General features: G+C 49.9%; 2 protein-coding genes across 2 annotated transcripts; one reads left to right on the top strand and one right to left on the bottom strand.

Moving 5' to 3' along the window:
* Positions 1 to 255: 255 nt before the first annotated feature.
* Positions 256 to 23337, top strand: LOC111076001. The gene is given in 9 exon segments (XM_041591820.1): positions 256 to 376; positions 13295 to 13391; positions 13394 to 14032; positions 15090 to 15266; positions 19627 to 21133; positions 21208 to 22442; positions 22535 to 22705; positions 22772 to 22889; positions 22951 to 23337. Coding segments are annotated over 9 exon segments (4017 nt in total). The 5' UTR covers positions 256 to 334; the 3' UTR covers positions 22982 to 23337.
* On the bottom strand, positions 14061 to 14923 carry LOC111076013. The gene has a single exon (XM_022369588.2). The coding sequence runs from the start codon at positions 14909 to 14911 to the stop codon at positions 14084 to 14086; it is 828 nt and encodes a 275-aa protein (XP_022225280.2). The 5' UTR covers positions 14912 to 14923; the 3' UTR covers positions 14061 to 14083.
* Positions 23338 to 23347: the final 10 nt, after the last annotated feature.

Here is a 23347-nt window from a genome sequence, read left to right as displayed (position 1 = left end):
GCAGCTTAGATTTATATTCGTAGATTTTGGCAGTCGTTTTAATGAAGTTTCCTGATTTATGTGCTCATGTGGCTCGATGGCACGATGGAGGATATTTTTTGATTCGCAAATCGATTTGGAAACCTAATTGGAGTTTTCTTTCTCTTCGATTCTTTGCAGATCTCTGACGAAACACCCAAATCCACCCAAATTCCGAAAGCAGCCGAAACCCATTAAGAGGTAAGTGTGAAACCCACAAAAACAATCTGAGATATTTGTCAAGCAATTATGCGACCATTTGGCCATTTGTTGGCTCTGCAAATCTTGAAAGCAAATATCTCTCGCAGATCAGCTAATGATCATCACGATCATTAGAGCCTGGCCAATCGATTTGCCTGTAATTATTGCCTTTTATTTCCATGGCAGTCGGAAAGAAGTCAAAGGAAAGCTGAGAATTCCAAAGATACTCGCATTCGCACGTATACGAGTATCATTCATTTGACAAGTTTTCATGCTCCAGTTATGGCTTTTACGAGTGTGGGGTCTTGCTGCTTAACTGCACAACAAGTTTCGGTTTTGTTAATCAAAAATATAAAATTACAAAAAAAAAACCAGAGAAACCGAAACCTTTACAAATGACAACCAACAGAAAAACATTTGAAAAAGTGAAAATCTGAGAAAATTAAATGGTAGAAATGCCACAAGAAAATTGTGAATACTCGTACAATACTCGTCGTAGTTTTCCCCCTAGTGCACAATTCATGCATGAAATGGGTTGGGTGCCAAAGTGAAATTGAATTTGTCTCTGGGGTTTGGTTTTAGTTTGGTTGAGTGGACTTTCAGATACTTTCAGATCTTGAGAATGATTTCCATCCCAGCCTGGATTCCCTGATGATATTATGATATTACCGTTGAGAATGATTTCCAGGAGAGTGCATAAATCATCTTCAAATTAACTTTTACCCCTTTTTTTTCGTTGTGTTTTTCTCTTCTTTTCACTTAGTCATTTATTTTTGCAACGTTTTTTGACTGCCAGTGTTTTCTGGCTGTAATATTTCTTCATTTTCTTGGCCTCATCCTCATCCAAAAATAAAGAGCATCAAGAAAAGTGATTCATGATCTTTGTGGGTCAAGTTTATGGCCAGCTCTTTGTTCGCTTCGCCCTACGCTTATGCTTATGGTTAAGCGTGCCCCAAATCCCATGAATCATTTGTATCTGCAACCCATTTTGGTCTTGTTCGGATCATTAGCCATTATTTAATTAGATATCTATCTACATCTGTGGCCTGCAGCCACAATTCACACATCCATTGGTGCGGCATTTGGCCGAGCATTTTGGCTCAATGGAAATTGATATTTCCCCTCATTTGTGTCAACACAATTCCCAGCAAATTGCCAATTGTTCGTGCTGTTTGTGCTGTTTGTCTGTTGTCTTGCCAAAATAGCCAACAAAAAGCGATTTATCTATTGAAAAAAAATGATACCTAAAGCAGACAAAAGTCGGGGCGAACTTCACAAATAAATTTGTTACAGTTTCTGCCATTTTTTTTGTTGGGTTTTCTGTTTGATTCGTTCTGTTTTGGTTCAAAGAAGAAGTCAACCTCTTTCGGGGCTTTTGTATGGAGCCATGATTCTTGATTGAGGAACATCTTTTATAGAATTATGATGAAAAGAAATGATCTTTGGTTGGTTCTTTTCATTCACGAACAATAGTTGGAGGTATCCGTTGGGGAATGGTATACACTTTCTAAATGCACAAATCATGGCAATGCCTAAAGAAGAATAAACGTTTTGGGGTTCCTAAAACCTCTAAATAGGCTTTAATTACCAATTTATGTGCAACAGCAGCATCTGCACTCCACTCCACTCCACCACCGTCTTCCTCTGTAATCTTCTGGGATGTGGGGCTACTGTGTGCGTTGTCACAGGTAGCAGGTAGCAGGCAGCAGGCAGCTCCTTGGCTGTCTTTCCGCCTGGCTTTCTGACCAGTCATCCTTAATTATTATGATTATCGATGTTTTATGCTCTATAATTGCCCCTGGCTGTGCCTCAATGACTGGCTCTTTTCCTCTCTGTCGGGGCGTCTCCCAGGTCCAGCCCCCAAAATTGCCCCTGTCCCTCTTGCGGCTGTGTGTGCCCCCCATGCCGTAGTCGGGTCTTTAGTTAATTGATATAATTGCCGAAGACCTAAACTAAACTAAACTTTGATTTAGTTTCAGCTTCGAGTTCGTTTCCCGAGTCTTTTGTTTTGGTTTTGTTTGCGACTTACGCTGCATGTTTGCCAAGGCTTTGGGCCAGGCTAATGAAACTGTTCTTGTTGTGGCCAAGCAAAGTGTCAGGCGAGCAGCAAAGGGCCAGCATAAGTCATAAGTGTTGTACAGTGGAGCCGAACGAAGGAAATCCCCGCTTTGGTTCAAACGATGGCCAAAAGGAAACCTTTTCAATTAATGTGCAGCCACTGTAAGCTGTGGCAGGGGGGCAGGGGCAGGGACTGCTCCACGTCCATCCGCTTTGTCCAGGGCGGGCGTGCATTAAAATTTATTATATAAGCCAACAGAGTCGCTGCCTTAGTCGCAGCCACTGCCCTGCCTCATCTGGCTCATCTGCCGTTGCTGCTGCCGTGTTGCAATCTTTTAAAAATCTCGCGTACTCATCAACAACATTTCAAAGTGTACGTACATCAAAGTGGACGAACAGCAGCAGCCCCAGTCCCTGCCACAGTCCCTGGCACAGTCCCTTGCCCCGTGCCCCGTGCCCCGTGTCCAAGCCACCGTCTAACAGTTGTACATGGAAGGTGTATCGCATAAAATCACAAAAAACTATCTAAACAGGAAACCCAACAGCAACAGCAACATCAACATCGAAGGCAGCAGCAACCGCAACAGCAACAGCAACAACAACAACAACAACAATGTCGTTGGCGGCGGCGTCGAGTAAATTAAAACAAAACGTTGTCGTCGTCGTCCGTCGTCCGTCGTCAGTCGTCCGTTGTCGTTCCTTCCACCTAAACTCTGCCTCTGTTCCTCTGCTCTACTGATCCTGCCCCTGAGGTCTGCCCCATCTTCTGGTGGCTGTTTAGATGTTCTTCCTTGGTCATCCAGTAGCTGCGGATGGAGATCCTTCTCCTCCTGCTGCTGCTGCTGCTGCTGCTACTCCTCCCTGCCGCTATCGTCTGAGTATGTCTGCTACTGTCTGCTGTTTTGTTGCCTTAACACTTTGCACAAATATTATTATGTATTATGCTCTTGCCCCACCCCCCTTCCGATGCTGCCACAGCCACAGAAGCTTTGATAGATTGCACGTCTGTCGTGAAGAACTCAACTTCAACTTCGACTCCCAGCCACGAGGCTACGGCTACGGCTAAGGCTACGAGACTCCGACTCCAACTCCGTTGAGTGAAATGGCAGCCACTTTTTCGGTGTGTGTGTGCGACTGGCTTTAGGGGCCTTAGAGGCTATAGGGGGGCGTAGCTGCCACATCAGCGAGCAGCCACAATTTGAAGGTCAAATATGAAGTTTTTGGCTTTTGGGAAAGTCTCCAAAGTTTCGTTTGATTAGCATCGAGTTTTGGTGCTTGCTGCTCAGCGTAGATGTGGGACGCAGCAAAGCGACGAGACCTGAATGTCTGATGTCTGAGCGCACTTTATGCAAGAGATTTATCTGCCACATGCTGCACACACACACACACACACACACACACACACACACACACACACACAGAGACGTAGTCCCAAATGCAATGCCAAAAGAGGTACAGATTCCGATGGCTATCCCTCCACAAAAGCACGCCTTTGCTTTTAGGCAGAGGGCAGGGTAGGGCAGGGCAGGGCAGGGCGCGTCCCATCCACACACACACACGAAAAACATCAAAAATAAAAGATGAATTCGACATTGGAGTGCCAATCAAGGGAATGACTCGACCTGGCCATAGACATAGCAATAGACACAGATACATATGTAGATACAGACTCGCGTATGCGATTGATGATAGAGAAAAGCCCTGGCTGGTCTCGTCGATTGATTAGTCACGCCTCGTGAGAGTCGCTTTGCAGCTGCAGCTGTGCTGGATGCTGCACATCCCTCTCCCCTACCCTCCCCTCCCCACACCGTCTCACTGAGCTGTGTTTAGCACTGCGATGGCAAAGAGCTGAGCAAACAGATCCAGAATCAGAAACAAATACGAATCCGAATACGAATACGAATCCAAGGCGGCAATTAAGCGGCGGCCAAACGAGTCTAACAATGGAAAAGACCAAGCAGGCCCAAGTCAAACCCGAAGCCAAAGCCACAGCCAAAGCAATAAAACACTACAGCCAGCTCCACATGTGGTGTGGTGCCATGTGGTATGGCAGTATGGCAGTATGCAAACTGCAAACTGTTGAGGAATCTGAGCCACAAAAGCAGCAGGTGCACACACAGATCCGACTTGAGATCGACTCAGCATCAACATCAGCCTCAGCCTCAGCCTCAGAAAAAGCAACAAGAGTTTACCATAATCACAATAATTTTCAACTCAACTGGACACAAGTGGCACAAACGGAAACAACAGAACCGAGCCAAACCTCAATAACTGCAGGAGAATGTATCTGGCGGGGAGAGAGATGAAAGCGGCAGCAGGGGGCATGGCATGGCATGAAAATCGAAAACTCAAATTGTTGATGAACGTGGAGATCAAGAGAGTTATATGTATACTGAAGTAGAGGAAAATGAAGTAGAATATGAGCAGAGAGACGGCAAAAAGGTAGCTGGTTTGATGGAGTATCCATTCAGTGGATGAATATCCATGGGATGCTTCAAATAAAAGCCAGAAGTATCTGGTGCCTTGGCATAGTTTACTTTCTCCCTGAGAGATGCATCCTCTGACCTATGAGATACGTTCTTTTATGGGTTTCCTCCATGAAGGCATCTTGGCCATAGCTGCACCACAGTTCTGCTCTGCAGCAATCATTTCCTTTCCTTCGGTTCAGTTCCTTTCCTGCTTTCGTTCTCGTTCTCCATCTGTTCTTTCGTTTCGTTTCGTTTCGTTCTTGGCCATTGTGCAAATTATAAAGCCACGTCAAGTGATTGACAGGCCACATAACGGGGCAGCAGGCAACCCAACTGACTCACATTATAAAGCCATAAAAATAACACCTTTGGCCAGAAGCAGGGGAACATGTTGCATCCATCATTGACGGGGGGATGCCACACGCAGCGATCGACAAGATACGTACGAAGACACACATACATACTCGTAGCTACAAAAAGACACAAAAAACGAAGCAAACTAATTACATGCCAAGTAATTTCAATACCCACAGAAAGAAAGAGAAGAGGCGGCTGGGGCAACGGCTGCTGCTGCTCCTGCTCAGTGCAATGAGCACTCGCACAGCGGCAACAGCACAGCACAGCATCAGCATCAGCATTGGTGGCAGCAACATCCAAAACACGTAATGTGGCAGGTAACAAAAGAAGCACAAGCCGAAGATTTGGATACTCCTGCAGAGCGCATCGCTCTTGGATCTTTGCTGTTCAATATTCTCCTAAAAACCGATGATAGCAAACATGTGGTACAATTGATGTTACCCTTTTAAAGGGTATTGCAACAAACGACAGCAACAAAAAATGGTGCAAGTAAACAGCATGAGGGCCAATGGACTCCCAGCAGCAGCCGTGTCTCATCACTGCAACCAAGTCAGTGTCTGCTGCAGCTTCGTGTTATGTTGCAGGCACTCATGTGGCTCCCGCTGCTGTTGCTGCTGTAAATGGCCAACAACTCGGGCTTGACCCATGGGGAACATCTGCTTATGCTGTGGCTGTGGCTGCTGCTACTTCTCCTTCGTACGGATATGGATGGGTGTGGAACAGGAAGTTTGCTTCGCTCGCTTTGATATGTAAATTGTGCCAAATCAATGCGGCAGCCGAATGCAGCACTCCCCAGCTTCAATCCCAGTCGGAGCCTGCCGCCTGCCTGCCGCCGAATGTGGTAATTAAAATTGCTGGCAGACAAAAAGCGAGGCACCATTAGTATGCAACTCTCACTCGGAGACAGCAGCAGCCACTGATGTCCATATAAGCGGGGACGGGACTGAAAAGAAAGGCCAACGTTCAGTGCTCAACAAAACAATTTACCAAGTTTGGCCTAAACGGCCAGTGACAGTCCAGGGGCAGCAGCAGCAAGAAGCAGCGGCAGCAACAATTGCAACTGTTACGGCAGCAACATCCTCATAGCGTGCATAGCAACACGTGCGTTTGCCTTTTGCAACAGTGGCAGTGGCAACATCAACAACAACTGCAGCATGGAAAGGTGCTTGCTTGGCCAGGTACCAGACTAACTTTGAAGTTTTTCGCGCGAAATTTACTAACGGCAACCACAGAAGAAGCAGAATCAGCAGCAGCAGCAGCAACAGGAGTAGGAGTAGGAGAAGGTGCAGGACCAGCAGCAACAAGAAGCAACAGCATCATCAACAACAGCAGCAGCAGCAACTAAAACGCGCGTGCGCAACATTTGCCACAAATGGAGTTATCAACCAAATGGGTCTTCATCGATAAAAATTGATGAAGCTCTGGTCTTCTCTGCACAGCTCTGCACTGCTCTGCACTGCGGAGGCAGCAATTTTCCAAGGAAATTGCTTTCGCCTCGAGTGGCATACGAGAGAATGACGCATACGAGGACGAGTACGAGTGCGAGTACGAGTATGTGCGTTGCAGATGTTTGCTGCCTTTGGCTTGGTGACTTCTTGGAGCTTGTTAGTGCTTTCAGGTGATTTGTGTTCCTGGCTAATGAGCAGCTATCGGGGGAAATCATCGATCAGTTATCGTGTAATCAAACTCTGAGGAAACGACAAAAACCCTTTGCTAAAATGTCACAGTGGAGAGCAGACTGAACAGACTGAAAAGTGAAATGTGACAGATCCCCAGCTGAATATCTCTCTATCTCTATCTGTATCTGTATCTGCATCTGCATATCTTTTATTGTATCTGTATTTATTGTTTTAGTGTCGTGGAATTTGTCGCTTCATGTGTTTGCCTGACACACAAAATCATTGAGGTGTCAAAAGTGAGTTGTGCGCTGCATGGGGATTGGGACAGGCCAGCCGACATCTGTTGCCCAACACGATGGACGGATGAGCCAGAGATTGCCTGCCCCGTACTAATGGATAGCATAAAGATCAGCATAAAGATGTTGACAGAGCAAAGCAAACCTCAACCCCAACCCCAAACCCCAACCTCTTCTGTTGTTTGCCTTTCACTTTTCATGCGGACTGCATCCCCCCTCCCAGCACTTCGCACTTTAAAGAGGAGTTCAGCAGCAGGGCAGAGATGATCTAGAACCAAATGCATTATGGTAATGGTCAGAGCCGCAGCTGCAATGCATCACAGTGTATGGATCGTAGGAATTCCCCGTGTGCACATACATACGAGTATGTGTATAATAATTGAGGTTCATGCGGTTCATGAGCATTCCAGTACCACTCCGATCGCATCCACTCCGCTCCGCTCCAGTGGAGTCCAGTCATACATTAGCTAATGACAAGCCATGAAAGCTGTGGCAGCGGCTGTGGCTGTGGCTGTGGCAAGAGTTGAACAACCTCTAAGAGCAACAGCAGCGGCAGCGGCAGCGGCAGATTGGAATGAAATTGTCATTTCAGAGCGTGTTCAGAACAAGTTCAAGGCATAATTGCCACAAGTTGCAGCACCACTGGCAGCACCACCAGCAACAACAAGAGCACAAACAGCACTCGTGTGTAATTGTCGTTGCGGATCAGTGGCAACACCTGATTAAGTGAAGCATCACATCACATCACAATGATGTCGCCTGTTGCCTGTTGCCTGTTGCATCACATGTGGCGTCTGGTGTTGAGTTACAAATGTGCCAGCAGTAACAGCAGCAGCAAGGATGTGGCATCCTTTTTTTTGTGGATCGCCTGCCTGTCCACCATGGCCTGTCAACGGCGCAACACATGTGGCAGCAACAGCAGTGAAAGTATAGGCTTACGGCAACCAACTGTTGTTGCTCTCTTGGCCACCATTAAACAGCTATTTTTGGGCTGGGGAGTCGACTGTAAGGGGGAAGTGCTTCAAGTTTGGTTGTGGGTGTGTGTGGTGGGCCCCGCATGAAAATCATAACTGGAAATTTGCTTTTAAACTGACACTGCTGGAACTGCTGCTGCCATCGTCTCTGAACCGATTGCGAAATTGTTGTCTGCAATTAAAAAAATTACATGTACGTGCAACAGCAGTAGCAGCAACGACAAAGTTGCGTCCAGGCCATCAGCAGTAGCAGCAGCAGCACTACCATCAGCGGCAAATGTTGCAGCCGCCGCCACAGCAGCGCTGCTGATAGCATTGATTAGAATTTTTTCCGCCAGCCCCTTCCTCACTTCACTTTTCGTTTTATGTCTGCGCTGTGTCTGACAGTGTGTGTGTGGCATTTATTTGTGTGTGTTCGGGCAATTTTCCACTGAAAAGACACAAAATATTTAATCATCCCATGGACAGTGGAATGCAAAAGCAAAAAGAAGTAGCACCAGACGTAAAAATATCTCACAAGCAGCAACCAGCTTAATGAATCTCAATATCTAGTATCTAAGTATATCCAATAGTTCTCCAAAGAAAGCTCCTAACAGCATATGTAATCATGCAATACTGAGGGAACATCTGAGGGAATCTTATCTTCCAGATAGATACTCTTTTATCTGCATCTGTAAACCATCAAGTAAGAGCAGACAATCGAGTACATTTATCGATAAGTAGTTGCAATTTTATCAACAACATTCTGCTCGAATTCGCACCATATGCAGCCCATCGTACGAGTACGGGCAAGAAACCTGCCACTATTGCCACTGCCTGCATCTGCAAATGTGGCTTCTACTGTTGGCTGTTGGCAGTTGGCTGTTGGCTGTTGCTGCCGCAGCTATTTTGATAAAGCGCGTAATCGTAAAAACGCTAATGATACGATTTCTGCAGCAATGTGATGATTAAATGTTGCAAACGCTGCAGGCCATGCGCCTCCCTCCTCCTCTTCAGATGGCAATCGGAGAGGCCTTGGCCGGGTCTGGGCTCTGCGACTGGGAGTCTCGGCCAAGTGCAAGTCTCGGCTTAATTAGCGTAGAAAAGGGCGCAGCCAGAGACATGCATCAAATAGTTGCAGCAGCAGCAGCAGTAGCAGCAAAAGGAGGAGGAGCCGCAGCAGCAGGTTTCAGTGATCTGTCATTGGGGGTTGGCGGTTGGCGGTTGGGGGGAGGGTAACTACGGCGACTCTGGCAACAACTAAAAATAGTTGCACACGTGCATGAATTTTGGACTATTAGACGTAATAGCTGAATGCATCATAATTTACCCTGACATTTAGACCAATGTCTGCGCATGCCAAAGATAATTGCCAAGAGCAACATGCAACAGGCAGCAACGGGAACAACATGCAACATGCAGCAAGAACTATGCAAATGCTTGGCTTACACGCCTGCATTTTGATTAGGTTAACTATTTATAGCCAGGCGAATGTGGCAGCAGCATTCCAGCAACATATTCCACAGCACACACCAACACAGCCGCACCGCCATACGAGGATGAGTCACAGTTGCAACAGCAACAGCAACAGCAGCAGCAGCAGCAACAGCCACTGCCACTGCCGCAGAGAGGATAATCATATTGATATGCCTAATTAGCAGGAACAGCGTCCGGCAACTGTTCCACTGGCCATTCCGATATTCCGATCCGATATCTGGGTACTGGGCAAACAGGTGGCAGACCGCGGACGGCCGCCTGAAGGTCAGCCACTTTCCACTCTGCCGCACTCCCTGCCCGATCTGTGCCTGGCTGCAACCGTTCGATTTCTGTCCGTGTGTCGTGCCGCAATTAAATCTGTGATTGGCGTCCAAAAATGCTCAAAATGTTGATAAAAAGGCACAGAAACGATACCCTTGCATACCCATGCCAGTGCCAAAAAAAGAATTCCTCAATCTATAAAGAACAGCCGCGTCAATATAGCTATGGCTGTATAAATCGGAAAATCGGAAGCTCTGGCTATATTCTGTTTGTATATGACATTGCAACAATTGATCTGTTTTCAATCGTTTTGTGTACTTTTTTGGATTACTAAGAACAAGCCGCCAACAGCCACAGCAGCAACAACATTAAAACGAAAATGAAAACTGGCCGCATGCGCCACAACCTCTGCCCAAAGACGCTGCCGCTGCTGCTGCCACTGCTGCTGCCTCCGAAGCTGACGCCGACGCACCATTCAAGGCGGCCGGCGGGCAAATGTTTTTTGGTTTTCGGTTTCGGTTTTGGTTTTGGTTTATGTTTCGTTCGAACTGGTCTGCTATGCTATGCGGCTCTGTCTTTGGGTCTGGCTCTTACGCTTACGATCTGACGCTGGCCCCGGCTCTGGCCAACTTGGGGCAACCTTTAAAAGAATGCGGACTTGCCAGTAGTAGCACACACACACACCAGCAAACCAGCATCAGCAGCAGCAGCAGCACACATGGATATGTAGGCGCATGGTAGATAGGCCATATCGAAACATATATATATATGTATATGTATATATTTGTACATAAGGCATGCACTGAAAAAATAACTCAAAAAGTTTGTGGCAACAAAAGGTAACAACTCTGGGGCTGCCCGTGATAATGCTGCCCCGCGTGGGGTGTTCAAGCAGTTAGTGAAATGATAAAAGGGTGGGGAATTTCCAAGGGAAATACATCATTTGAAGCCTTCCCTTTTCATAGCTCTGAGTCTCTCCCATGCACGGACATTCTCTCCTCATTCACTCTCCTCGCTGTGGCTCTAGAACTCTTTTGGCAACCCGTGGGGCCAATGCCAATCCATTGGTGCAATTGTCGGGGGGATCATCTGAATGCCTGTGTGTGTGTATGTGTAGCATTCAGTACGGTCTCCAGGCTGCCACATGCCACAGCTGTGGCAAGCAACCTCGTCTTGTTTACAGGAATTTTACAACTATGCGGCGGCGATTGCTTCGACGCTGGCTCTGTCTCTGTCTCTGTCTCTGGCTGTGGCTCTCCAGCAGCACTTGGAGTGGAAGGAGAGTGGATCACACTAAAAGCCGGGGAAAATGCGGTTATTACTTATTAAGAAAAAGAAAAGGAACGAGGACGATGCTGTTGCTGTTGCTGCTTCTGCTGTTTGCAAATTAAAATAAAATTAAGTGCAGAGAAATATGCGAGGGGCCATCGGCTTAGCCTTGTCCTTGTCCGACTGAAAGGCAGTTTAAAAAATAGTTTAGCAATCGTCAGCCCCGAAGAGACGGAGAGTCACGTTTTCGCTACGCGCCACCTTCCATCCCTAGCCTAGCCCCATCCCATCCCATTCCATTCCATCCCATCCCATTCAGCGTCTGGAGAGTCGTCGATGTGCTCCTCCACCTCCACCTCCACATCCACATCGACGATGACGATCGTCATGCGGTAATGAGCCAAGTGAAGTTCTTGGAATCGCGCCAGCGGCTCGTCCTTGAAACTGGTTTCGCCCCATAAACAAGACGGCCATTTGCTCTTGGGCTTCCACTTTGACTATAACTCTGACGACGACTGCGACTGCAACTCCACGCCGACTATGACTATGAGTATGAGTATGACTACGACTACGATTCTGATTCCAATTCCGATTCCATCTCTGACTATCATCCGACGATGGCCATTAAAATTTTGCACTATTAATTAGAGGCACACATCTACATCGACATCCACAGGCACGCACACTCACACGCACACGCACACGCGAAATTTATGGCAACGACCTCGGTGACCAATTAAATGCACATTACGACAACATATTGTTCGGATCTAAGGTTCTGCCACATCCTCTATAGCCATGGCTAAAAGCGTCCATAAAAATCAGCCAGACAAGGTTCAAAGCGTCTGATAAAATTAGCAAAATTATGGCTGCACAGTAGCCAAAGGAAGCCAAGGAATTGGCACTGGCACTGGCGCTGATCTGCGCTTCATTGGATTTGTCCCAGTGGCTTCGGGCTCCAGGCAGAGACAGTGGTCAGGGATTGGACGACAAGTAATTCAAATTGCAGAAGATTCGTTAGTGTAGAAAATATATTGGTCAACCAGTGAGGTAGTCTCCACAGTCGATGGTCGGAACATAACTGACAAAAGACAGAGGTCTGCATGGATTGGGGGAGTGTGTGGCATAGATTTCTAATCCATAAATCAGTCGAATCGAATTTCCCCTGTCGACAATACCACTGTGCCCCACAGAGCTCCACTTGGCATCCACAAAATGCGTCGCCCGCAGATGCACACGCAAATGTCACATCAATTAGCAGCGGCCACTGGGAGGGGGGGATGTTGCGATTGCAGCCTGTTGCATTCTGTTAACTGTTGACTGTCGGTTACCACTCGTAAAAAACATCAAATTAGCTTTGACTATAGTTTGGCTAATTTGAAAAGTAAAAGGCAGTTGAGTAAATTAGCCATTTGACATCACCAGCTGTGGCTTCTGCTGCTGCTGCTGCTGCTGCTCCTCCCTCTGATAGTTTAGTGCGTAGTTCAATGCCCGCCCGTCCACCCACTCGGCAGCTGTTGGGTGACCTTGGTTCATTTCATACACTAATCAGGCAGAAACCCCAGCAGCGCATGAAATAATGGTTAAAAACAAAAAGAGTCGCAGAGCACTCACAAATATTAAATAAGCACATAGACAGTACACACAAATAAATACATACAATACATACAATACATACAGTACATATGTACATATTTGTGGATTGTTTTTTGTGGTTTATTGCTGGTAATCACCTTTGAGGCGTTTATTGAACCGATAAGCCAGCCAACGAACCTCATTAGCATATGCGTATGGGGGAAGTGTTGTCTGTGTCGGCTGATAAGATTGATAAGCCACTTGTCGCTGCCTGTCGCTACGAGTACATATTTATAGAGAACTATAAATATGCGCAGAGCCGTTGAGCTGTGGCCAGTGATATAAATATAGCCCAGTGTAGATCCTGGAGAGGTTGCAGCAGACGCAAACTGAGCAAACAAATACTCGTAGATTCCAATATACGTGTACTTCCGCAACGGAATGTATAATCATGCCCCAGAAAGTAGGAAATCGATGGCTAACCATTTGTTGGAGCTGCTCCAAGCAGCAACATTTTGTCTTACTTTCGAGGCGCCACCGGATTTGCAATTTTTGTTAATTATACGCTCCGTTGAACGGAAAAAGCAAGGGAATGCCGAGTGTGGGGATTGCAGATAGATTTAGGTTGGTGGATTTGGGTTTTGGGTTTGCCCAAATTTGAGCTTACGTTTTGCTTGCCCCAAAACTAACCCACAATTTTGTGTGCACTCCTACAATTGCAGCAACCACGTAGCATGCGTCTCTTCAAAACGCGCAAATCCACGGACACCTACAGCACATTACAGCAGCAGCAGCAGCAGCAACAGCAGCGGCCTCTTCAACCGGAGACAGCAGCAGCAGCAGCAGCAACATTTATCCAAGCAACAGCAACACACGTGCAACATGCAACAACCGATTGAACAAGAGCATTGTGAGCAGCACCGCGATATCCTCATCTCTGCCTGATCTGCACGACAAGTCGCCCGTGATGATCCTCAGCTGCACCACGCTGGCCAGCAATGGGGCGGTGGCCACCGCAACGGCCACTGCAACATCGGCCACATCTGGCGGCAATCTGCAACAGCAGCAGCAGCAGCAGCCGTTACGCACGGCCACGCCCACATGTCTATTAAGTGGACGCCAGACCCCATCGGGCATATCGGTGATGTCGCTACAAGAGGCCAACACCTTGCACCGTCAACAGCATCAGCAGCAACAGCAGCAGCAGCCCACAATCTATGTGCCCATGCCCCAAAAGTTGGGTAACTCGTCGGCCACACTCCTCCTCAGATACGACAGCAGCAACAGCATTGCCTCCATCCAGCAGCAGCAACAGCAGCAGCAACATCATGCCGCCCAGTACCAGCAATATGTGGCACAGCGACTGCACGCGGCCTCCAGCAGCTGCCTGTACGAGAAGGGGGCGGTAGGAGGAGGAGCAGGATCCGCAGGCAGCCACAGCAGATCCCTGACGCCGAATGGTGAGTAGAGAGTAGAGACCAGACCAAACACTCCCCCAAAAACACCTTCCACTAACTTTTATTGCGACTCGACAATATTTGTGGCAAGTGGCTGCAATCGTTCAGCGCCCAGTGGCAGTCGGAGTCCGCAGAGGCATCCCCAAGGTAGCTCAATCCGTTCAGGACACAGAACTGTCTGGCCATGTTGCTGGGCGCACTGTGCAGCGCGTGCGGCGTGTCGTCGTGCAACATGCTGATGAACCATCGGCTATTCTTGTCGCACACATTGACCAGACGCCGCCAGTGTCCCCTCTCCAGTGGCAGCTCCTGCACTTGCCACATGCTGCAGTTGCTGTTCGCCCCCAGTTCCAGGCGGAGTCCGCCCAAGGCATAGAGCATCTCCCGCCCGTGTTGCAGGCACAGCCAGCGGCTCTGGAGGATGAGCCGCAGGGAGCGGGGTAGGCTCTGCCACATGTTCTGCAGTTGGGGGTTCCATAGTGCCGGCTGCTGCATTTGGAGTCGCCGTAGAGTCAGGGCAAAGTCAGAGGTCAGCCTGACGTCCAGGCGCTTAGAGCGTCGCAGGTGCCAGTAGAGTCCCATCCAGAGCTGCAGCTTGAGGGGATTGCTGGGCTCCAGCTGCTCCTGCAACTCCAAGGGACTTCTCCCCTCCGCCAGAGCATCCATCCAAGGCACATTCCAAGCCACACGCTGCTGCTGCTCGGGCAGCAGGGCCTGGCTCATCCGCGTGGTCCATCCCTCGAAGTCCGAGTGGCTGCCATTCAGATGGCGGAGCACCAGGCCGGGCAGAGTTCCGTACAGATCCCCATTGACGATCGCTTCGGCGAGACCCAAGACAAGTAGAAATCCCAGCAACACTTCGAGTGGGAGATGTCCAACCATTTTGGTGGAAAATTGCAATCAAACTGTTTATTCGCTGAGATTGGGACCCTTGAGGGGTGCCTCCTATTCTTATCGCCAGCTATCACTTGTCCAGCATTATCTATGTGATTCTTAGGCACTGAACCATCAGCAGAGGCTAATGAACCCATTGCGTATGCGCTTCCTTATTCCTCTGTAGGTCACCTGCCCGACTACAAACTGGTCACAGCCGTGCCTGTTGTTGTCCTGGACGATGAGCAGAAGCCCGGATCTATTCCAGTACCCGAAATGAGCCGCAATAAAAACAGCAGCAGCAATGACGTCAGCAGCAGCAGCAGCTCCACGACCGGCTCCCTCGCCAACACCACTCGGAACGGTAAGTACTGCCAAAAATAGAGTTCCCCAAATCCCTTGGAATTGATATTCCCATCAAGTGCTGCCCTGGCGGCGCCTCGAGTGCCATCAAAATGGGATTTCATCTGCTGCCGCTGTCGGTGGCTATTTACGGGCAAGCTTCCCCATAAATTATGCCACCCTCTAAAAGAGAGTGCGGAGTGGAGTGGAGTGGAGTGTGTTGTCAACGTAGAATTTGGAGCTAATTTTAAAGCATATTTTAATTGAAACAATTAATTTTCCATCAGCTCTTTAGCTCTACAGCTCCTCCACTCCCCCCCCACTCCCCATGCCGCAGTGGATGCGGTGGCTTCCGTGTTTAGAGGGAGGGTAAATCAGCGCAAATCAGTTTGCAATTGTCATCGATACGGCGCGTCGTATGGGGGAACGACTCCCTCCGAAATACCGTATTGACCCGATTTCGCATCAATGAGCGCCTCTGCCGTTGTCGTTGCTCGATGTCGTCCTGTAATGCGATCCGATGATGTCTGCAACTGGAATTTGTATTGTTTGCAGAGTGAAGGCAGCGGCGGCAGATGAGAGACAGACCCAGCCCCGGCACAAGCTGTGGCTTCGCATGGGAAAGTGGAGCCTACAGCCCACAGCCACCACCCGCCCCCCAAAAGCCAAGCGACCAAGTGTGACAAAGCCGGGCATTATGCGCCATTTGGCTGCAGTTCCGTTCGAGTCTCGGGGGGGTTGGGTCGCGGGGTGCAGCATTCCCATTGATTCGCATAAATAGTGCTGCCCTATTATGTGCTTGAGGGTTGTGTGTAGATTACATTACATACATACATCCATGGATGGGTGGAGTTTTGGGAGCGACATAATGGTGGGGGGCTCGTTAGGCAACGGTACACAAAATAGGAACAGGAAGCAGTTTGTTGAAAGGTGCGGAAATTATGTGAAAAGAAACATCATCTCGATTTGCATTGTGGAAAGCAAGCAACTTTTGCCGCATCAACATTTTGCCGATTTTCACTTTTTCACGACTGTTCTGGCGACCGACCGACCGACCGACCGACCACTAATGATCCGAGAGTTCTGGCAAACAACAATTCAAATAATGCCCGTCACCAGCTGCTCCCCAGTGCCAGATCTCTGCGATCTCTGGTCTCCGTTCTCTCCACAGACCACAAAACCGTTTGATGATTGCATTCTCTCTCTCCCTCTCAGACGTTTGCCGACAAAGCGGTTAAACAGCTGCCGCACGAAGTTGTGCGCAGGAGGTGGGGAGGGGGGTACGGGTACACAAGTTATGCCAAGTTTTATCAGGTGCAGCTGTTGAAAGATAAAGATTCATCTTGCAGTCATCCATCTGTAAGCGTCATTCCACAGGCACGGCCACAGCCACGGTTACAGCCACAGCCACAGCTATCGCGATTGCCATGGCCATTGCCATTTCCATTTCCATTGCATGTTCAAGCCACATTCTATGGGGAGGTTCATTGAGCTTAATGCCGCACTTAATTGGTTTTAATTAGGGTTTCGCCAAGTGTGTGTCCGCCCCAAGGTCAATTCGAATATTATAAAGTCATATAGATACCGATACATTGTATAGATACATCTGCGTAACTGCAAATTGCTTTCATCATTGAAATACGCAAGAACAAAAGGATGAGAAATCAATAATCGCGCCTCCCCCACCCCATCTCCGTCTCTTTCTCGGCCAGCTGTCGGCGGGCGCGCACACTCGATCCACGATCCACAACATAAATGCTATAATTTTCGGTCCAGTTGAGGACTGAGGATTGAGTATCGCTTTTTTGTGGCCGTTTCTGCAACTCCTACCGATCGATCCCCTGATCCGCCGATCCTCCTCTTTGCTGGCGCTGCACGCATGCGCATTTATTGTGGATTATCGCTTATTACATGTTCTTCTTGACTTGATTTCTGTTGCCAAACCGATTATCGATCTCTCATTGCCTCCCTCCTATTTCATTCGGTTTCCATTCGGTTTCCATTCCGTTATGGGCTGCAACTTCTGCTCTGGAAGATGGGAAGGAGCTCTGGAATTTCTCAAGCAATCGACATTCGTACGTGAGATATTATGTTGCCTGACTTCGATTCTGATGTTGGTTCGGTATGATCTCTGCCTTTGCATATACTCATATACTCATACCACTCGTACCTACATTTATTGTGTGTATTTTCAGTCTGTATCTTTCCCATGGCTCGGCTTTTACCGAACTTCTGATGAATAGCAATTGGGATTGGGGCATTCTTTGGTGGGTTTCCTTTGATCTCTCCTCTCGAGAAGTCGCCGTTCAGCAGTCAGTCTGGCAACCCTAGCAAAAAGCTCCACTCTCTCTCCCCCTACCTCCCGCGCTCACCACTTCAGATGCAGTTCTAAGCTGCAGTGTCTGCGCTCCACCTCCTCCTCTCGAATGGTTGTGCCTCAGCATCGCTTGCATGTCAGCCGGCAAAATTGCAACAAAGCCATCTCCGACATGGATGGGTCGGATGAGGAGGAGGAGGAGGCATGAATGGAATGGAGCAGAGGAAGAGGAAACGGTCTGGAGCTGGCTCTAGGGGCTGGCGGGCATTTGACACCGTCTTGAAAGTTAAGTGGGTGTAGAATTTGTGGCATGTGGCCGGCGGTGACTGCCACAGACATAGACAGAGATGAAGGAGAAGGAGGAGGAGGAGGAGGAGTGGGCTGGTGAGGCTAGGTCTTGGAGTGTGGCTGAGGTTGTCATATAATTGATGCCCGCGCGCCGTTTCCTATTATTGTTTAACACTCTGCTGCTGCTGCTGCTGCTCCTCCTCCTCCAACTCCCGATCTTCGGGCTGTGTGATTGCAATGGTGAAAACTTTAATCAAAGGCGAACTCGGTCAGGCCTTGGGTGGAGTTTGGAGCGGCTGTCAACCTGCATTGGGTCCGCCGCCGACGCCGCCACAGCCTCCATAGCCACCATAGCAGCCTCATCATCATCCGGTCCTCCAACGCCCACACATGGCCCGAACCTGGACCCAAGGCCTGCGGCTGGGCTGCGGCTATTAAACAACTTTGGCACGAGTCAGCCGAAGGAGTTTGAGTCCACCAGAGATGTGGCCAGAGATCACCGTTTATTGGGTGCAGTGATTCGCAGCGAAAAAGTCGTGATTCTTCGCTTCACAGGAGTGATATTCAGGGACCTGAGTCACCGTTACGCATCACTGCTCACCCCCGCTCCAGTCACTTAATGTCGCTGATGAAAATAGTTTTGGAAATTTTATTGGTAGTGCCGCATAATGCGATTTGAAGTCAATGGAAATACGATGCCTGTGCCTGTGCCTGTTCCTGTGCCTCCCCGATCATCCGATCAGTGGATCTTTTCGATCTCTCTCTCTCTCTCTCCCCCTCTACTTTTCTCTCTTTCTCTGCACTGTGCGCCGTGCGTGAGCATGTTTTATGCTAATTGTTGGTAAATGCTGCATCCCGCTGGAATCTGGCCATCTGGCCATCTCTGTCTTGCGCCAGGCGATAAATATGGAACAAGCGCATAAATTTATTTATTAACGAGATTTGGAGAGGTGTTTAGAAGTTCGAAGAGCGAAGAGCGAGCAACGGACATCGGGTGGATGTAGATGTGGATGTAAATGTGGATGTAGATGTGGATTCCCTGTTTTAAGTGTGGCCAAATGCTGTTAAAGCTGAATCGTTAAAGTATTTTACGACCCTATTAGATATCCATTGGGCAATGGGCAATACGAGTCCATTTCGTGATTGGTTATGCTCTATTAGTAATTGAGGTGTGTTTAGAGCTTAATAACTGCACAGAGCTACAAACCACGTACGATGGGTGCGATTGCCAGGCGATGGGCTCTAATTCTAATGGAATCTGGATAGCACCTACACATACACTCGCAGCATCACGGTTGGGTGCCTCATAGTGCAGAATGTGTTTAAGGTTTCATTAGGTGAATGCTGGGGAATCGCAGGGAAAGACTCGTTTCTCCCGGCTGGCCCATTGTGTCCTCCCGCCGTCACGCGTCAAAAGGCTTCAACGTCAGTGGAGGTCGAGAGATCTTTGAAGCCGACCTCTGAGTGCAACCACAACGGCATCCATGTAATCGGACACCAACACCAGGCACGTGGCACGTGGCACGCTGTCCGACCACAAAGCGAGGCACAGAGGGAGATTGTCATTGGTCCATGTCTTCGAAGGGCCACAAACTGGTGCCTGGACATTTCTCATCTTGTGACACGGGCCTGTCACTGCCTGCAGTGTCCAGTGTCCACTGTCCACTGTCACGGCTTGTGGCGAGGCGTCGAGATTTATTGAAGTGTTATAATTAAGTTAGAAATCGCTTTCTGAATGCACTTCCTCATCCTCATCGCTCTCCGTTTCTCGTTGCAGTGTTCACCTGGGGCAAGCGCATGAGTCGCAAACTGGATCTGCTGAAGCGGAGCGATTCCCCCGCGTCGCACAAGTCGCACACCGATCTGCGCAGCCTCTTCCACTCGCCAACGCACCACAAGAGCAGCTCCGCCGGCCCGGGCTCCAGCTGCAGCTCGGCCAAGGCATCCCCGTCACCCACTGGCGGCTATCAGAGCAGCACTTTGAAGAAATGCAAATCGGGACCCATTGAGACCATCAAGCAGCGTCAGCACCAGAATCAGAATCAGCTCCAGCAACAGCAGCAGCATCAGCAGAATCAGTCTCCGCAGGATGGCACCCAGAGCGCCCACTCCACGCCCACGCACCAGGCGCATTACCAGGCGGCGGCACGCCCACAGAAGGCCCTGAAGAACTTCTTCCATCGGATCGGGTCGACGGGCATGCTGAATCATCGCTCGCACAACCTTCTGAAGGCCTCGGAGGCGGCACAGCAGGCCGTCCCGGCAGCGACGACGCTATACAGGAGCAGCTCCACCAGCCAGTTGTCCAGCTCCTCCTACATCAAGTGCGACGATCCCACCGAGGGCCTAAATTTGCAGCGGGAGCAGAGGGAGCAGCGTGAGCAGAGACTTCCCCGCATCGCCAGCCTCAAGTCCAGCAGCTGCGACGACATCGCCAAGGTGAGCAGCTGCCTGACGGCCAGCAGCAGCAGCGGCAGTGCCGCCGTCAGCCTGGGCTCTCCTCCCAGTGGAGGAAGTGCAGCGGTAGGCACAGGGGCTGGGTCCGCAGCATCAGCCGGCGGATCCGGGGGCCAGCAGGATGCCTCGCGTCGCGGGGCCTTTCCCTACGCCTTTCTGCGCTCCCGTCTCTCGGTTCTGCCGGAAGAGAACCACGGCTCGGGTGCGGGGCACCTGAAGCACCAGCAGCAGCAGATGGAGCGGCGCGAGCAGCTGCACCAGGAGATAGTCACCATCCTCAGCAGGTCGCCGCTGCCCCACAGAAGCTCCCCCGAGCAGCAGATGAGCAGAGCAGATGTGTCGCGGAACGACAGCATCACGTCCAAGGACTGGGAACCACTTTACCAAAGATTAAGTAGTTGTCTGAGTTCGAACGAGTCCGGCTACGACAGCGACGGGGGTGTGGGCGGCGGCGTCCGGCCGGGCAATAATCTGAGCATCTCCGGCGGAGATACGGAATCTATTGCCTCCGGCACCCTCAAGCGCAACTCGTTAATCTCGCTCAGCTCCTCGGAGGGCGTGGGCATGGGATCTGGATCGGGATCGGGATTGGGATCAGGTCTGCGGAACAGCAGCATCTGCAGTGCTCCCGTTTCGCTGGGCGGCTACAACTACGACTACGAGACGGAGACGATACGCCGCCGCTTCCGGCAGCTGAAGCTGGAGCGCAAGTGCCAGGAGGACTACATCGGAATCGTCCTCTCGCCCAAGACGGTGATGACCAGCAGCAACGAGCAGCAGTATCGGTATCTCATCGTGGAACTAGAGCCCTACGGCATGGCCCAGAAGTGAGTATTCATCGGATGCCGAATCCCATCTCTAATCATTCTCTAATCCATATTCTCTACCCTGCAATTCGTAGGGATGGTCGCCTTCGGCTGGGCGATGAGATTGTGAATGTGAATGGAAAGCATTTGCGGGGCATCCAGTCCTTTGCCGAGGTGCAGCGCCTGCTGAGCATCTTCGTGGACAACTGCATCGACCTGGTGATAGCGCACGACGAGATCACCACGGTCACCGACTTCTATACCAAAATCCGCATCGATGGGATGAGCACACAACGCCACCGGCTGAGCTATGTGCAGCGCACCCAGAGCACGGACAGCCTGACCAGCATGCAAAGCCTCCAGCTGCAGCAGGAGGGCAGCAGGCGGGAGGACGGAGAGCGGCAAGGTGGCGAGGACCAGTGCGACGCCCGATCGATGGCCAGTGTGAGCACACTGCCCACGCCGATGCCCCTGATGCAGCACCGCCGCAGCTCCACGCCCCGCCACTCGCTGGACGTGAGTGCATCCGAGCACGAGCTGCTGCGACGCCGGGCACGCAGCTCCTCAGGTCAGCGCTCTAGCTTGGTTCTAACACCGACACCGCTCTTTAACAGCCACGGACACGGCAGCAGCAGCAGCTGCTCCTCCTCCCCTAACCACCGGGCGAGCGATAATCCCGACGAGAACGTGTCCTACACGCCCGTCTACGCGAATCGAGCGGCGAGCGTGTGCGTGGCCTCCTCGCTGGCGGACGACGAGAAGTGGCAGCTGCTGGCCCGCAAGAGGTGCTCGGAGGGCGCCGCTCTGCCACCACCCGGGTCTCCCGGTGCCCCCCAGCAGTTTGGCCAGCGCACCCATTACGCCCGCAACTCCATTAACTTGGCCAACTCGCATTACCGCTCGCTGCGGTTCGCTCACTCGCGGCTCAGCTCCTCGCGGCTGAGCCTGTTCATGCAGACGCCGCCTAACAATCTAACCGAGGGAGTGGGAGTCCCCTCAAGCCCCCCAACAACAACAACAACAACTGATCTCACTAATACCCAGACGCAGCAGCAGCAGCAGCCGCAGCCGCAGCCGCAACAACACCAATCACTATACATCAAGCACACGCCAAAGAGCGTCTCACTATTCTCGCCTAATCCATATGTTAATGCCTCATCCTCACCAGCCTCGGTATCAGCGGCAGGATTGGGAGCAGTAGTCAATTCCGGCTCATCTCTGGCACCGCCTGCCGCCGCACTAATGCATCATCGTCCATCGCTGCCGGTGGCCAAGCTAACCATTCGCGACGAGGAAATGGCCGAGGTCATCCGAGCCTCCATGAGCGAGGGTATGAATCGTTAACCTCAAATAACCCTAGTCCCCCCCATGAAAAGTGGAGAACTTGTACTAATCGAAGAACCATGCCATTCCATCTTCTAGGCAGTGGTCGCTGTACACCCAAGATCATTACATTCTTCAAGGGTCCAGGGCTGAAGTCCCTGGGCTTTAGCATTGTGGGAGGACGCGACTCGCCCAAGGGGAACATGGGCATCTTTGTGAAGACAGTTTTTCCATCGGGTCAGGCTGCGGACGATGGCACCTTGCAAGCGGGTAAGTTTGCAGGATCCGACCAAGCGGAACTTTTAATATCTAAATACCTGCATCTCCCTCCCGCAGGCGATGAGATCGTGGAGATCAATGGCAACTCTGTGCAGGGCATGAGTCACGCCGAAACCATAGGGCTATTCAAGAATGTGCGAGAGGGCACCATTGGGCTGAAGATCTTGAGAAGAAAGTAAGCAGGAATCTATAATCTATGGAATATTAGCTTACTGAATAAACGTCTTCCTTTTCAGGCTGCAGAAAGCTAAATCGATGGGCACGTAGGGCATGCACCCTGCCCTTCGAATCACTAGTTGTTAGCTAATCCGTGGAATCCCATACCTGGAATACCTGATTGTGGACAACCTGCTTTGTTTAACCAAGTTAAATGTAAATTTCAGCAATTAAGTGAAGCCTTCTTTTTTTGTTATCGTACAAAGAACTATCCATATAGATGACTCTTATTTTGTAGGTACTAGAATCCCATAAACGTAGCATGTAGGCAATTGTATGGAGTTACAATCTAAAATTATTACTTACCAAGACTATGCTAAGCTTCGAAACGTTGTACAAGTTCATGAATATAAATATATTTACTCTATAAGCCGACAATTATTGGAGCTTCCCATATACCACATCCTGTAGAATTAG

The sequence above is a fragment of the Drosophila obscura genome, unplaced genomic scaffold (genome assembly GCF_018151105.1).
Source record: "Drosophila obscura isolate BZ-5 IFL unplaced genomic scaffold, ASM1815110v1 contig_151, whole genome shotgun sequence".
Taxonomy (NCBI): domain Eukaryota; kingdom Metazoa; phylum Arthropoda; class Insecta; order Diptera; family Drosophilidae; genus Drosophila; species Drosophila obscura.
Note: the sequence above shows the minus strand (reverse complement) of the source record. Positions and strands in the feature narration are given on the sequence as shown.